This window comes from Mustelus asterias, chromosome 21, assembly GCF_964213995.1.
Source record: "Mustelus asterias chromosome 21, sMusAst1.hap1.1, whole genome shotgun sequence".
NCBI lineage: Eukaryota > Metazoa > Chordata > Chondrichthyes > Carcharhiniformes > Triakidae > Mustelus > Mustelus asterias.
The window spans coordinates 70,216,073-70,233,953 of NC_135821.1; the positions used below are offsets into that span (position 1 = coordinate 70,216,073).

Below are 17,881 nucleotides of genomic sequence, written 5' to 3' on the forward strand. Positions count from 1 at the left end.
CAAATGCGGGCAATTGGAATTAGCTTAGGGGTTTTAAAAAAAGGGTATGGACAAGTTGGGTCGAAGGGCCTGTTTCCATGCGGTAAACCTCTAAGACTCTATTAGAAAGCCCATATCACTAACATAGGAAGAATGTGTTAAATATGTAAATATGTACTTTGCCCCCCCCAAACTCCTGTGGGGGTGCAAAGGTAAAACTGATAGCAGTAGTTTCACGCTTAATATAGGGGTTTGGCCAAAAGTACCGCCGGGCCATAAAAGCGGATCCGAAAGGGACGCGCAAATAAAGTGTAGGAGGTGAGGAGACAGGCTTAATTCAAGGAGTCAAGGGTGAAAAAGATTTGATTCCGCTGCAAGCAGTACCGAAAAATCGTCACGCACCTGTACGGAAACTGACCGTGGGAGAGAAAGAGGAGGAAGACGATAGTTTACGTTTTTTTTAGAATAAAAGGAGAGCTATATTTTAGGTAAAATTGGCAGCTTTTTGAGTGTTGTAGACACCAGAGGAAAAAGGATTTTAAAAATAAAACAGCTCCAAGGTCAAAGCGTGCTTTCTATATTAAAAAGGAACACATTGCCAAAAGATTGCTGTGAAAATACAAGCCGACTTTGAAACAAGCAGAAAGTTAACCCATTCGGTCCTAGACAGGATTGAATCTTGGTGTCTTTAAAAATTTGCAGCAATTAATAGGAATTGTTAATTCAAAAAATATATAACGTTGGGGGGGGGAATGTTTCGTGGAAATTACACAAAATAAGTGGGTTGGGAAGTGTGAGGATTACATTTGTCCCTTTTGGATTTGATTTGATTTGATTTATTATTGTCACATGTATTGACATACAGTGAAAAGTGTTGTTTCTTGTGTGCTATACAGACAAAGCATACCGTTCATAGAGAAGGAAAGGAGAGAGTGCCGAATGTAGTGTTACAGTCATAGCTAGGGTGTAGAGAAAGATCAACTTAATGCAAGGTAAGTCCACTCAAAAGTCTGACAGCAGCAGGGAAGAAGCTGTTCTTGAGTCGGTTGGTACCTGACCTCAGACTTTTGCATCTTTTTCCCAACGGAAGAAGGTGGAAGAGAGAATGTCCGGGGTGTGTGGGGTGCTTAATTATGCTGGCTGCTTTGCCAAGGCAGCGGGAAGTGTAGACAGAGTCAATGAATGGAAGGCTGGTTTGCGTGATGGATTGGGCTACATTCACAACCTTTTGTAGTTTCTTGCAGTCTTGGGCAGAGCAGGAGCCATACCAAGCTGTGATACAACCAGAAAGAATGCTTTCTATGGTGCATCTGTAAAAGTTGGTGAGAGTCGTAGCTGACATGCCAAATTTCCTTAGTCTTCTGAGAAAATCAAGGCGTTGGTGGGGCTTTCTTAACTATAGTGTCGGCATGGGGGGACCAGGACAGGTTGTTGGTGATCTGGACACCTAAAAACATGAAGCTCTCGACCCTTTCTACTTTGTCCCCGTTGATGTAGACAGGGGCATGTTCTCCTTTACGCTTCCTGAAGTCGATGACAATCTCCTTTGTTTTGTTGACATTGAGGGAGAGATTATTGTTGCTGCACCAGTTCACCAGATTCTCTATCTCATTCCTGTACTCTGTCTCGTCATTGTTTGAGATCCAACCCACTACGGTGGTGTCGTCAGCAAACTTGAAATTCATGATTTGATATTTCTTGAAAACGGCGGCAACTAACTTAGGGCTATTCAACAATGGCAATGACCTAACAGCATTTTGAGGAGTGGAAGTTTAAAATCAGCAAACTTATCATGAGAATAAGATAAGTAGTCCAGAACGCAGAGTACATTTAGATATAATTTTTAAATATGGGGAAGTTGAAAATTGCAACAGATATAAAGTGGGCTCAAAAGAGAATTAATTCAGCAGAATAAATAAACATTGAAGGAAGTAAACAGGGTGATTAATAGACATTAATAAACATTGTGGACAGTGAAGAAAGTTATCTCCGATTGCAACAGGATCTTGATCAATTGGGCCAGTGGGCTGATGAATGGCAGATGGAGTTTAATTTAGATAAATGTGAGGCGATGCATTTTGGTAGGTTGAACCAAGGCAGGACTTACTCAGTTAATGGTAGGGCATTGGGGAGAGTTACAGTACAAAGAGATCTAGGGGTACAGGTTCATAGCGCCTTGAAAGTGGAATCACAGGTGGACAGAGTGGTGAAGAAGGCATTCGGCATGCTTGGTTTCATCGGTCAGAACATTGAATACAGGAGTTGGGACGTCTTGTTGAAGTTGTACAAGACATTGGTAAGGCTACACTTGGAATACTGTGTGCAGTTCTGATCACCCTATTATAGAAAGGATATTATTAAACTAGAAAGAGTGCAGAAAAGATTTACTAGGATGCTACCGGGACTTGATGGTTTGAGTTATAAGGAGAGGCTGGATAGACTGGGACTTTTTTCCCTGGAGCGTAGAAGGCTGAGGGGTGACCTTATAGAGATCTATAAAATAATGAGGGGCATAGACAAGGTAGATAGTCAATGTCTTTTCCCAAAGGTAGGGGAGTCTAAAACTAGAGGGCATAGGTTTAAGGTGAGAGGGAGAGATACAAAAGTGTTCAGAGGGGCAATTTTTTCACACAGAGGGTGGTGAGTGTCTGGAACAAGCTGCCAGAGGTAGTAGTAGAGGCGGGTACAATTTTGTCTTTTAAAAAGCATTTAGATAGTTACATGGATAAGATGGGTATAGAGGGATATGGGCCAAATGCGGGCAATTGGAATTAGCTTAGGGGTTTTAAAAAAAGGGCATGGACAAGTTGGGTCGAAGGGCCTGTTTCCATGCGGTAAACCTCTATGACTCTATTAGAAAGCCCATATCACTAACAGAGGAAGAATGTGCAAGCTACTTTAATATAACGATGTTATTTGAGATGAAGAATGAATAATCAAAATAAGTTACTACCTGGAATCAAATTGAAAAGTTTGATTTCTGTTTCAAAGATTTTATTATGTTATAGAAATCAGTTTCATAGCAGAGAAACTTCCTAAATTGTAAACTACAAAATGATAATTGGCGCCCCTAGAGTCTGATAGTGATATGGATTTCCGGATGTATATAGAGACAGTGCTGGAAGGACAGAATTGTATTAAGTTAATTGATATGAGGGCAACTATATCACTAACTGACTTGAATTTACCAACTATTGATCAAACAATAGAATAATATTGAGTTACTGGGAGAATTAAAGTCGCACTGCTCAGAATACCAACAATTAAAGAAAAACAGCTTCAGATCTGAACATGTCAAAAGAGAGAAGGAAGCGTTCTGAGGATAGAGTTCCTGTCTAGTTAGGGGCAAACAGGTTGGGAAGGGTGATCAGTCTGGAAAAAAATTGGCTGCACAATACCTTCGAATTTGGGCCAGAAATAAACAAGATTGTGGAAGTCTAAATGTCCCACCAGAAAAGATTCAGGGAGAGGTTCAAGCTGTTAGATACAAAGAACAAAGAACAGTACAGCACAGGAAACAGGCCCTTCGGCCCTCCAAGCCTGTGCCGCTCCTTGGTCCAACTAGACCAATCGTTTGTATCCCTCCATTCCCATACATTATCATGCAGATAGAAAAACAAGGAGTAATAACAAAGACATTATCTCTTATTAATTCACCTATATGCCCAGTCCAAAAAAAATCAGATGGAAGTTACAGAATCACCATGGACTCATTGACCTCAAGGATTTCATAACAGTCCAGCCATATTTCACAAACACATGTCACAGATAATTGAACCTATCAAATGTGCAGGTACAACCATCTTACAATACGTAGATGATGTTGTGATCGCTTCAAACAGCCACACAACGTATTACTTTGCCTTGCACACAGTATTTAAAACAATACAAGGTGCCGATCTCAAACTCAATCCTAGCAATGCTCATTCAGGACAATACCTGCAACACATCATCTCACAAGGAAGAAAAGAAATCCCAGCGGATCGGAAAAAGGCCCTGTTATCCATGCCACAAACAATCACTGTAAAGGGAGTAAGACAAGTACTGGGTTATTCAATTGCTGTCAAAACTTTGTGGAAGATTATGCAGAATTAGTAAACCTATACAGGATTCCAACAAAGGAGGGAAACCTAGTCGGGAGAAAGTGGATTGGGAGAAAGACAGAAACAAGCATTTACTGATTTGAAGTCAGCTTTAGTCAGAGTTCCAGCTCTGGGCTTACCAGGTCTTAAAAAAACAATTTCACATATTCTGCAACGAAAATGACGGGATAAAAATTGCAATAGTCACTCAACAACATGGAGACAGATTAAGACCAATGGGGTAGTATTTGATTTGATTGGATTTATTATTGGCACATGTATTAACATACAGTGAAAAGTATTGTTTATTGCGCACTATACGGACAAAACATACCGTTCATAGAGAAGGAAACGAGAGAGTGCAGAATGTAGTGTTACAGTCATAGCTAGGGTGTAGAGAAAGATCAACTTAATGCAAGGTAAGTCCATTCAAAAGCCTGACAGCAGCAGGGAAGAAGCTATTCTTGAGTCGGTTGGTATGTGACCTCAGACTTTTGTATCTTTTTCCCAACGGAAGAAGGTGGAAGAGAGAATGTCCGGGGTGCGTGGGGTCCTTAATTATGCTGGCTGCATTGCCGAGGCAGCGGGAAGTGTAGACAGAGTCAATGGATGGGAGGCTGGTTTGCATGATGGATTGGGCTACATTCACAACCTTTTGTAGTTCCTTGCGGTTTTGGGCAGAGCAGGAGCCATACCAAGCTGTGAGACAACCAGAAAGAATGCTTTCTATGGTGCATCTGTAAAAGTTGGTGAGAGTCGTAGCTGACATTATTATTCAACTCAAGCAGATTCAGTCACTAGAGGAATGCACAGATATATAAGAGCATTGGCTTGTGCTTCTTGGGCCATAACCATCTCTGAACCCATCACTTTAATTGGAAAAATAGTTCCCCGTAGCCCACGCGGTATTGTATAGCTGTGAGAAGCAGGGGGATTGAAAGGAGTCTCAGATGGGAGGAGATCAAAATGGGAAGCAAATCTCTTACCAGGAGACGATCAAGTAACAATCAGTATGGATGTAAGGGAAAATCCAGCAGGGGGACTTACTGGACCAGGAATTGAACATAAATCAGAAGTTAATGAAGAAACGAGTGAGGGCATATCTGAAGCACCATTAACAGAAGAAGGGGTGGTTAACCTGTATGTAGATGGAGCTAGGGAATATGTAGGTTGTACACCATGTACTGCGTGGGCAGTGGTAGATGATGAAGAAACAATGGTTGCTGAAGAATCAATCCCAGGAACAGAGTCAGCACAAGTAGCAGAATGAATAGTTTTAACTAAAGCTTTAACATGGGTTACAGGAGAATGGGTCAATATTTACACAGACAGCCGATATGCATTTGGAGCAATACATGATTACATGACAGCATGGAAAAGGAGGGGTTTTGTCACTTCTAGTGGAGGATATATCAAACACGAAAAATTGATTAAAGATTTGATTCAGGCAGCCCACTTACCTGCAGAAGCGGCAGTAATCAAAGTTCAAGCACACAAGAAAATTATCACAAAAGCTCAAGAAGGGAATCATAAAGCAGATAAAGCAGCCAGAAACCTATTACAACAAGAACCAAAACACCTACAGCAGATACAGCAACGTTCCAAATCAAAGACAGCACTGACATAGATGTGAAACAAGTACAACAACAAACTTCAGAAAAAGAGAAAGAGAGATGGAGAAAGTTAGGAGGTCGAGAAGAAAGGGATAGAATATGGAGAAAGGAAAAGAAAGTAACAGCTCCAGAGTCTATACAACAGACACTGATGAAAATATATCATGGAATGGCCCATACTAATAGAGACAAAATGATCAAGTTGATTAAGAATTGTTGGTGGTGGAAGGGTATGGGTGAAATGCTGGCCAAATTCTGTTGATGATGTGTAGAATGTGCCCAAGTAGAACCAGGACGCCATTGCAAATTAAAAATGGGCAATCAGCCAAGACCTAAAGGACCATGGGAGAATTTGCAAATGGGTTTCACAGGATCATTAGCTAGAGTTGGAGGGCAGAGCTATTGCCTGGTGATTATTGATCGATTCACCAGATGGGTAGAAGCATTTCCATGCAAGGATGTTACTGCCAGAACTGTAGCCTTGATTCTAGCTAATGAGATCATACCTTGGTGGGGAATGTCACTTCAACTAGATTCAGATCAAGGAACTAATTTTACTGGAAGAGTGTTAAGGAAAGTTTGTAAGATGTTTGGGATTAGACAAAGATTTCACATATCTTATCATCCACAAAGTTCAGGAATGGTAGAGTGGATGAACAGAACATTGAAAAACAGCCCAGCCAAAGCTATTCTTGATGAAGGAAACAGTTGGGTACAGGCTTTGCCTGCAATATTATTAAGACAGAGAGCCACCCTATTACGGGGATTAAATTAATGACAGGCAGAGCAATGCATCACCCAGAGGATGTCATACCAGGAGGGGAAGAATTAAGTATTGGAAAAGGAGCAGTATTTCAGTGTGTGAAGGACTTGATCACTCGATTACATTCTCTAAAGAAACAATTAAGCACCCAGCAGAGATTGGATGAAATTGGCAGCAGGAGAGAATCCAAAGTTACCAGCGGAGGGAGATAAGGTCATGGTCCAGCTTATGACAGAGAGGAAAGGGTTAGGTACAAAATGGGAGCGAACCCAGACCCCTGGTGCTGAGGGCATCAGTGCTAACCCCTGTGCCACCATGCCGCACATGACTTTATTTATTTATCACAGATTTATTTATCACATGACTTGCCCCACACTCCAGCCATTACTCGGCAAACACGTCCATCCTTGTGACGCACTGCCTTCCTAGGCCAATTGGGAAGCAAAAAGACCCATTAGCCAATTGGACGATGCCTTGCTGTGAGGCAAACAGTCTTCCCCCACCATTTACAATATTTTTACATCGGAACAAGAGAAATGGTCAAAGAGAATGATAAAAAAAAAACCCAATCTGTTTTTAATGTCCCAATGAATTTTCTCCAGGATTGCCACAGAGATTGGGGTGGCAGGTGGCACAGTGGTTAGCACTGCTGCCCCACAACGCCAGGCAGCTGGGTTCGATTCCAGCCTCGGGTGACTGTGTGGGGCTTACACGTTCTCCCCATGTCTGCGTGGATTTCCTCCGGGTGCTCCGGTTTCCTCCCACACTCCAAAGATGATGTGGAGATGCCGGCGTTGGACTGGGGTGGACACAGTAAGAAGCCTCACAGCGCCAGGTTAAAATGCAACAGGTTTAAACATAGAACATAGAAAGCCACAGCACAAACAGGCCCTTCGGCCCACAAGTTGCGCCGATCACATCCCCACCTCTAGGCCTATCTATAGCCCTCAATCCCATTAAATCCCATGTACTCATCCAGAAGTCTCTTAAAAGACCCCAACGAGTTTGCCTCCACCACCACCGACGTCAGCCGATTCCACTCACCCACCACCCTCTGAGTGAAAAACTTACCCCTGACATCCCCCCTGTACCTACCCCCCAGCACCTTAAACCTGTGTCCTCTCGTAGCAACCATTTCAGCCCTTGGAAATAGCCTCTGAGAGTCCACCCTATCCAGACCCCTCAACATCTTGTAAACCTCTATCAGGTCACCTCTCATCCTTCGTCTCTCCAGGGAGAAGAGACCAAGCTCCCTCAACCTATCCTCATAAGGCATGCCCCCCAATCCAGGCAACATCCTTGTAAATCTCCTCTGCACCCTTTCAATGGCTTCAACATCTTTCCTGTAATGAGGTGACCAGAACTGCGCGCAGTACTCCAAGTGGGGTCTAACCAGGGTCCTATAAAGCTGCAGCATTATCTCCTGACTCCTAAACTCAATCCCTCGATTAATGAAGGCTAGTACGCCATACGCCTTCTTGACCGCATCCTCCACCTGCGAGGCCGATTTAAGAGTCCTATGGACCCGGACCCCAAGGTCCTTCTGATCCTCTACACTGCTAAGAATGGTACCCTTCATTTTATACTGCTGCTCCATCCCATTGGATCTGCCAAAATGGATCACTACACACTTATCCGGGTTGAAGTCCATCTGCCACTTCTCCGCCCAGTCTTGCATTCTATCTATGTCTCGCTGCAACTTCTGACATCCCTCCAAACTATCCACAACACCACCTACCTTGGTGTCGTCAGCAAACTTACCAACCCATCCCTCCACTTCCTCATCCAGGTCATTTATGAAAATGACAAACAGCAAGGGTCCCAGAACAGATCCCTGGGGCACTCCACTGGTCACTGACCTCCATGCAGAGAAAGACCCCTCCACAGCCACTCTCTGCCTTCTGCAGGCAAGCCAGTTCTGGATCCACAAGGCAGCAGCCCCTTGGATCCCATGCCCTCTCACTTTCTCAAGAAGTCTTGCATGGGGGACCTTATCGAACGCTTTGCTGAAGTCCATATAGACCACATCCACCGCTCTTCCTTCGTCAATGTGCTTGGTCACATTTTCAAAGAACTCAACCAGGCTCGTAAGGCACGACCTGCCCCTGACAAAGCCGTGCTGACTACTTTTGATCATACTAAACTTCTCTAGATGATCATAAATCCTGTCTCTCAGGATCCTCTCCATCAACTTACCAACCACTGAGGTTAGACTCACCGGTCGGTAATTTCCCGGGCTGTCCCTGTTCCCTTTCTTGAATATAGGGACCACATCCGCAATCCTCCAATCCTCCGGAACCTCTCCTGTCTCCATCGACGATGCAAAGATCATCGCCAAAGGCTCCGCAATCTCCTCCCTCGCCTCCCACAGTAACCTGGGGTACATCCCATCCGGTCCCGGCGACTTACCAACCTTGATGCCATTGATGCCATTCAATAGTTTATTTGGAATCACGAGCTTTCGGAGCATGGCTCCTTCCTCAGGTGAGTCTCTCCTAAGGGGTAGCGCTCCGAAAGCTCGTGATTCCAAATAAACCTGCAGGACTTTAACCTGGTGTTGTGAGACTTCCTATTCCAAAGATATGCGAGTTAGGTGGATTGGCCATGCTAAATTGACACTTTGTGTCAGGGGGATGAGCAGGGTAAATACATGGGGTTACAGGGATAGGGCCTGGGTGGGATTGTTAGTGCAGGCTCGATGGGCTGAATGGTCTCCTTCTGCACTGTAGGGATTCTATGAAACTGATCTTTAATTGTTGAAGAGTTGGCAATATAGTAGTGCTTCTATATTCTTTTGAATGTTATAATGGAGAGCAGAACTCTGCACGGCACTAAATGTAGGGAATGGTATCTTTTGTTTGTAGAAAGTGGGGCATTCATCAAAATTGGCTCTTGCGGTTGGAGAGATGCGGATCTGAGCTTAGCTGATTCATATCTGCAGAGGGGCCCATTCCAGTGGAGAGATTGCAGTCACTCCAGACTTTCTTTCAGTCCCCGCTCGCCAACGCTGCAGAGAGGGAGAGGGGAGGAAAAGGCAGCACAAGCTGATGGAGACCCGGCCACTAATGCAGGAGTTGGTGCATTAGCCAAGGAGGGAACGGGAGAAGTTCAATGCAACCCAGAGAGAGAAGGGGGGCTTAGCAGAGGCAGCTCGGAGTTCCAGGAGACTTTCAGATGGCGTCTGATGTGAGGCAGAGGAGAAGGCAGAGGGACGGGGAAGGGGGGCCGGCAGAGGAAGGAGATGGGGCGGCCAGAAGCAGGAGAGAACCCGCAAAGAGCAGCTTGTTCCTGGGCATCGCGCTGCTGCTATTGCTGGGAGCTGGAGGATGGAAATATTACCGCGACTGCGACAGAGCCACACAACAAGTAAGAGGGAAACTGGCACAATGCTACTGTCTCTGGGACAATTGTTCTTTTTTGGGGGGGGAAGGGGTTTATTGATGGGACAAAAAGTTCAATTAATAAAATAAAGGGGGTCAGTGGGAGGAGGGTTGGAGAGGTGAAAAGTTTGTAGTTTTGGCTGCGTGTGTGTGCACAGAGCCAGGGGTGGGGGAGAGGGGCTGGGAAAGGTTCACGTTTCACACGTCCCCCTCCATAACTCACTTCCATTGCAACCTCGAGCTCCAAACGATGTTTGTCTGCATACGCTGCCTTTTCTGTTATGTGGCTGGGACCTTCATAAAATATGGGACATGTATTTAGTCCAGATCTTGTAAAGTCTGAAAGCCATTTCTCTCTGTAACAAATTTCACCCCCCAAACTTTAGCCACATTTTGAGCCTGAACTCAGCTGAGCTTCCAATCCCTCCATTACCAACACTTTGTATCCCCGCTGTGGGTGGCACAGTGGTTAGCACTGCTGCCTCCCAGCACCAGGTTCAATTCCCGGCTTGGGTCACTGTCTGTGTGGAGTCTGCATGTTCTCCCCGTGTCTGCGTGGGTTTCCTCCAGGTGCTCCGGTTTCCTCCCACAGTCCGAAAGACGTGCTGGTTGGGTGCATTGGCCTAAATTCTCCCTCAGTGTACCCCGAACAGACGCTGGAGTGTGGGGACGAGGGGATTTTCTCAGTAAGTTAATTGCAGTGTTAATGTAAGCCAACTTGTGACACTAATAAATCAACATTACAATTTTAAACTTTTATGTCCCCCTAACCTAGCCGGTCTGCTGATGAAACCCACATTCATGCCTCTGTTACCTCTGGCCACGTCTGTGACTTAAGGATGCCCCCCCCCTCCCCCTCCCCCTCCCCCTCCCCCTCCTAGTAGAGGCGGGTACAATTTTGTCATTTAAAAAGCATTTAAACAGTTACATGGGTAAAATTGGTACAGAGAGATATGGGCCAAATGCAGGCAGTTGGGACTAGCTTAGTGGTAAAAACTGGGCGGTATGGACAAGTTGGGCCGAAGGGCCTGTTTCCATGCGATAAACCTCTATGACTCTATGACCTGGTTAAATCCCATTCGCTCATCACCTCCGTGTTCAGTGACATATGTTGGCCTTGTGTAGTTTGGTACAGTTTAAGTTTTAAAGTTTATTTATTAGTGTTACAAGTAGGCTTACATTAACACTGCAATGAAGTTACTGTGAAAATCCCCTCATCATCACACTCTGGCGCCTATTCGGGTTACACTGAGGGAGAATTTTGCTTGGCTAATGCACCGAACCAGCATGTCTTTTGGACTGTGGGAGGAAACCGGAGCACCCGGAGGAAACCCACGCAGACACGGGGAGAATGTGCAGACTCTGCACAAACAGTCACCCAAACTGGGAATCGAACCCAGGCCCCTGGCTGATGAAAGGAATATTTAATCATATAATACTCAACACAAGGATATCTAACAACTAATATTTTAATATAAGGTTTGAGAATAAAATGGGCATTTAAATGTAAAGCTAATAAGCCCTGTCAATATTAAATTGTAAAACTGAAGGACTGATTGGGTCAGTAAATTAGCTAAAACATGGAACTCGGCTACAATGTGACTTGAAAATGGTACAGTTATGAAATCATGCATTGTTTAGCGCAATAAGTAATATTTTGTATTTGAGGACAGGGAGTCGAAGAACTTGGATTGGGAATTCTGCCAGATGACTGGCAGAAAAAACAGTTTTGTCTACCCCACAAAACGCTGAATAAGTTAAAATTATAGTTTTATATTGCTAAGCAACCAGGAAGCCATTTTGTTTGAGGAGTGTGCTTCCGACAGTTGAATGAACAAATGGCAAAACTATTTAAGGTGTCAGATTATAATTCAGCACATCTTTTGGACTGTGGGAGGAAACCGGAGCACCCAGAAGAAACCCACGCAGACATGGGGAGAATGTGCAAACTCCACGCAGACAGTGACCCAAGCCAGGAATCGGACCCAAGCCAGGAATCGAACCCAGGTCCCTGGTGCTGTGAGGCAGCAGTGCTAACCACTGTGCCACCGTGCTGTCCACATGTTCTATTTCTATGTTTTAATAAAACTAGTTTTAAAATTAAAGCGTTATTACACTTTGCAAGAGTTTACTTATCAAAGTTGCTTTTTAAAACTTTCCAAAGTAATCTGGCCAACAAAACAGAATTCCCCACCACACTGGCGCTGTGAGGAGGCAGCGCTAACCACTGTGCCACCATGCTGTCCTTGTGACACCAGTTGCCTCCAGATTGGGAAGTGGGAGCAGGGGGGTAATAAATAAAAAAACTATTGAAGATGTTATCAACTGGTCAGTATTGGTAAGTCTGTACATATAAGTCAGACTAACACTGGCCAGGTGTGGCTGCAAACTCTGTGAGGATCGTGCGTGAAGAATCTCCATGTGGCTAAAGTTACTGGAGAAGAAACTTAGAAGAAAAGGAATCTCACACTTATGTGGAACTTCAGTGTAAACAAAATCTAAACTCAGTTTATTATGTTGAGTGGTTTCAATTTGTGGTTCAATGTTATCTACATTTAAGATATAATATTTATCTCCTAGAAAGATGCTCTGAAATCTCTTGGCAGCGAAGGATTCTTCCTATTTTCCTCATTTGATGCCAATAATGACCTGTACCTCAGTCCAGAAGAGTTCAAGCCTCTAGCTGAAAAACTAACAGGTACAGTCTGTCCACATTCTAGATGAAAGTTGTCTATAAACAGTCTGCAGCATTGTTTAACGTCACATAGTACGAATGCAATTGATTGCGGCCCCTTTACTGTGCAACGCAAAAAGTTAAAGTTTATTTATTAGTCACAAGTGAGGCTTATATTAACACTGCAATAAAGCTACTGTGTAATTCCCCTAGTTGCCACACTCTGGCACCTGTTCGGGTCAATGCACCTAACCAGCACATCTTTCATGATGTGGGAGGAAACCCACGCAGACACGAGGAGCATGTGCAAATTCCGCACAAACAGTGACCCAAGCCGGGAATCGAACCTGGGTCCCTGGCGCTGTGAAGCGGCAGTGCTAACCACTGTGCCAAAAAAGAACTGACTTCAGATCACCTGAAAATAGAGTCATAGAGGTTTACAGCATGGAAACAGGCCCTTCGGCCCAACTTGTCCATGCCGCCCTTTTTTTTAAACCCCTGAGCTAGTCCCAATTGCCCGCATTTGGCCCATATCCCTCTATACTCATCTTACCCATGTAACTGTCCAAATGCTTTTAAAAAGACAAAATTGTACCTGCCTCTACTACTACCCCTGGCAGCTTGTTCCAGACACTCACCATCCTCTGTGTGAAACAATTTCCCCTCTGGACCCTTTTGTACCTCTCCGCTCTCACCTTAAACCTATGCCCTCTAGTTTTAGACTCCCCTACATTTGATATTGACTATCTAGCTGATCTATGCCACTCACTATTATAGATCTCTATAAGATCACCCCTCAGCCTTCTACACTCCAGAGGAAAAAAGTCCCAGTCTATCTAACCTCTCCTTATCACTCAAACCATCAAGTCCTGGTAGCATCCCAGTAAATCTCTTCTGCACGCTTTCTAGTTTAATAATATCCTTTCTATAATAGGGTGACCAGAACTATACACAGTATTCCAAGCGTGGCCTTACCAATGTCTTGTACAGCTTGAACAAGATGTCCCAACTCCTGTATTCAATGTTCTGACCAATGAAACCAAGCATGCTGAATGCCTTCTTCACCACTCTGTCCACTTGTGACTCCACTTTCAAGGAGCTATGAACCTGTACCCCTAGATCTCTTTGTTCTGTAACTCTCCCCAACACCCTGCCATTAACTGAGTAAGTCCTGCCCTGGTTCAATGTACCAAAATGCATCACCTCGCATTTATCTAAATTAAACTCCATCTGTCATTTGTCAGCCCACTGTCCCAATTGATCAAGATCCTGTTGCAATCTTCGATAACCTTCTTCACTGTCCACTATGCCACCAATCTTGGTGTCATCTGAAAACTTACGAACCATGCCTCCTATATTCTTATCCAAATCATTAATATAAATGAATAATAACAGTGGATCCAGCACCGATCCCTGAGGCACATTGCTGGTCACAGGCCTTCAGTTTGTAAAACAACCCTATACAACCACTTGTCTTCTGTAATCAAGCCAATTTTATATCCATTTAGCTACCTCACCCTGGATCCCATGAGATATAACCTTATGCAACAACCTACCATGCGGTACCTTGTCAAAGGCCTTGCTAAAGTCCATGTAGACAACATCAACTGCACTGCCCTCATCTACCTTCATGGTTACCCCTTCAAAAAACTCAATCAAATTTGTGAGACATGATTTTCCACTCACAAAGCCATGCTGACTGTCCCTAATCAGTCCTTGCACCTCTAAATGCCTGTAGATCCTGTCTCTCAAAATACCTTCCAACAACTTACCCACCACAGATGTGAGGCTCACCGGCTTATAGTTCCCAGGCTTTTCCCTGCAGCCCTTTTTAAACAAAGGCACAACATTTGCCACCCTCCAATCTTCAGGGACCTCACCCGTGACAATCGATGATTCAAATATCTCGGCTAGGGGACCCGCAATTTCCTTCCTAGCCTCCCACAATGTCCTGGGATACATTTCATCAGGTGCTGGGGATTTATCTACCTTGATGCGCTTTAAGACTTCCAGCACTACCTCCTCTGTAATATGTACACTCCTCAAGACATCACTATTTATTTCCTCAAGTTCCCTGACATCCATGCTTTTCTCAACAGTAAATACTGATGAGAAATATTCATTTAGGATCTCACCCATCTCTTGTGGGTCCGCACATAGATGACCTTGTTGATCCTTAGAGGCCCTACTCTCTCCCTAGTTACTCTTTTGGCCTTTATGTATTTATAGAAGCTCTTTGGATTCTCCTTTGCCTTATCTGCCAAAACAATCTTGTGTCCCCTTTTTGCCCTCCTGATTTCTCTCTTAATTCTACTCCTACACCCCCTATACTCTTCAAAGGATTCATTTGATCCCAGCTGCCTATGCATGTCATGTGCCTCCTTCTTCTTCTTGACCAGGGTCTCAATATCCTGAGTCATCCAGTGTTCAGGAATGTGCTTACCCTGAACCCTGGTTAAAACATTTTTGAAAGCCTCCCACTTACCAGACGTCCCTTTGCCTTCCCATAGACTCCCCCAATTAACTTTTGAAAGTTCCTGCCAGATACCATCAAAATTGGCCTGGCCCCAATTTAGAATTTTAACTTTTGGGCCAGACCTTTCATTCTCCATAGCTATCTTAAAACTAATAGAATTATGGTCACTGGTCCCGAAGTGATCCCTCACTAACACTTCTGTCACCTGCCCTTCCTTATTTCCCAAGAGGAGGTCAGGTTTTGCCCCCTCTTTAGTCGGGCCATCCACATACTGAATGAGAAATTCCTCCTGAATACACTCAACAAATTTCTCTCCATCCAACCCTCTAATACCATGGCTGTCCCAGTCAATGTTGGGGAAGTTAAAATCCCCGACTATTACCACCCTATTTTTCTTGGAGCAATCTGTAATCTTACATATTTGCTCCTCAATTTCCTGCTAACTGTTTGGGGGCCTATAGTACAACCCTATCAAAGTGATTTCCCCCTTCTTCTTTTTCAGTTCTACCCATGTAGACTCAGTGGCCGAACTCTCAGATGTATCCCCTCTCAGTGCTGCCGTGATGTTCTCCCTAATCAACATCGTGAGTGAATCGGTGTTATGTCTAAACTCTTTCAGCTGTGCTTTATTTTGTACAGGTATTGCCTCGACGCCTGATTTTGAAAGCAGTGAGGAACCAGATCCTAACTCAGAAATGCTGACGATCGAAGCAAAATTTCAGCCTCTGCTGTTGGAAACTATGACCAAGAGTAAAGACGGCTTTCTTGGAGTGAGTGAATCATGTCTCCCCCTTTCTACTGCTCTGACTGTGACTGTTGGGATATTGTGCAGTGTATGGGTCTGGTTTAAGACTGTGAAACCTAGTGAATGTCTTTCCAGAGATTATTTCCACTCGAGACTGGAAAGTAAAGGAGTTTTTGTTTATTTTATATGTTAGTCGACACCAATTTCTGCTTTCTGTGACTTCAAGTCACAATGCCCCATTTGTAACCTCTAAAACAGAACATCGAGGTCTTGTGGAGCAGTGGGTAACATCCCTGCCTCTGAGCCAGAAGCTCTGAGTTCAAGGACTTGTCCTCCAGGACTTGACAGTAGGTGCATTCAGACAGGTTGAGTATTTGACAAACTGCTGTCACTGTGTGTCTAAGTGGGGGATGGGGTGCCATTCAAATGGGCTGCTTTGCCGAGGATGGTGTTGAGTTTAGAGTCATAGAGGTTTACAGCATGGAAACAGGCCCTTCGGCCCAACTTATTCATGCCGCCCTTATATTTTTTTAAACCTCTAAGCTAGTCCCAATTGCCCGCATTTGGCCCATATCCCTCTATACCCATCGTACCCATGTAACTGTCTAAATGCTTTTTAAAAGATAAAATTATACCCGCCTCTACTACTACTTCTGGCAGCTTGTTCCAGACACTCACCACCCTCTGTGTGAAAAAATTGCTCCTCTGGACACTTTTGTATCTCTCCCCTCTCACCTTAAACCTATGTCCTCTAGTTTTAGACTCCCCTACCTTTGGGAAAATATATTGACTATCTACCTTGTCTATGCTCCTCATTATTTTATAGACCCCTATGAGGTCACGCTCCAGAGAAAAAAGTCCCAGTCTATTCAGCCTCTCCTTATAACTCAATCCATCAAGTCCTGGTAGCATCCTAGTAAATCTTTCTTGAATGTTGTTGGAGCTGTACTCATCCAACACACTCCTGACTTGTGCCTTGTAGATGGTGGACAAGCTATTGGCAAGTCAGGAGTTGGGCTACTTGCCACAGAATTCCTCGTCTCTTGTAGCCACTCTTTTTACACGTATGGTCCAATTCAGTTTCTGGTCAGTGGTAACACTCAAGATATTGATGAAGGGGAACTCACCAACTGAATGTCAAAAGGAGATGGTTAGATTCTCTCTTGTTGGAGATGGTTATTTCCTGATAGATGCAGTGTGAAAATAAGAGCCATTTGAACGAGGCGTTAGAGGGCTCACTGTGCCTACGGAACCCAGCAAGGAGTTGATGCCTTCAAGAGGTGAGGGGAGAAATATCCGTGAGGAGGCACTAAACCTGGGCTTTCCTGGAGCCACTCCTGCCCCCATCATTCCAGCTTGGACAGGCTACATCACTTTGTTCCTGCCTCATACCATCTTCCCGACTAAATGTTGGGAGCAATTGATTCTCGATTGTCAGATCCTTATTTACTATGTTGTGTTCTTAGCCAAGGAGACACTTCATAAACCATGGGAATTCAACAATCTGTTTTCAAACATCACTAATTCTCAGTTCAGTTTTTCGTGAAGCTGTCTTCTTCAAATGGCCAGACAACAGGTTGTGAAATTTGCACTTTTCACTTTCCAAGTCCGGTTAATGAATTGCTAAATTATTTATTGGAATTTATATTGGACTCTCTCGACGTCATCTGTCAGTGAAAAGGAAGAAAGTATCTCGGCCAAAACAATGTCATACAAACTAGAGTAACATACGCAAATATGTTGCATATGATGGCACAGTGATTAGCACTGCTGCCTCACAGCGCCAGGGTCCCAGGTTTGATCCAGGGTCCCAGGTTCGATTCCCGGCTTGGATCACTGTCTGTGTGGAGTTTGCACGTTCTCCCCGTGTCCGTGTGGGTTTCCTCCGGGTGCTCCGGTTTCCTCCCACGCTCCAAAGATGTGCGGGTTAGGTGGATTGGCCATGTTAAATTGCCCCTTCATGTCAGGGGATTAGTGGGTTAAATATGTGGGGTTACAGGAATAGAGCCTGTGTGGGATTGTGGTTGGTGCAAACTCGATGGGCCGAATGGCCGCCTTCTGCACTGTAGGATTCTGTGATAAACAAATTACATACTTTTAATTCTATAAAACAGTTAATTATATTTTACACGTACCATTCAGCACAATGGAGGTCTTGTGGTGCAGTGG

The 17,881-nt window shown here is 44.3% G+C and overlaps 1 protein-coding gene across 1 annotated transcript in view; it reads left to right on the top strand.

Moving 5' to 3' along the window:
• The first annotated feature begins 9,448 nt into the window (after positions 1-9,448).
• selenon (selenoprotein N) overlaps positions 9,449-17,881 on the top strand; it is a 35,818-nt gene continuing 27,385 nt past the window's right edge. Inside the window, exons 1-3 of the mRNA XM_078238153.1 lie at positions 9,449-9,803; positions 12,398-12,515; positions 15,607-15,737. Coding sequence (XP_078094279.1) covers positions 9,612-9,803; positions 12,398-12,515; positions 15,607-15,737 — 441 coding nt within the window. The 5' untranslated portion in view covers positions 9,449-9,611. The remainder of the gene's footprint in view (positions 9,804-12,397; positions 12,516-15,606; positions 15,738-17,881) is intronic.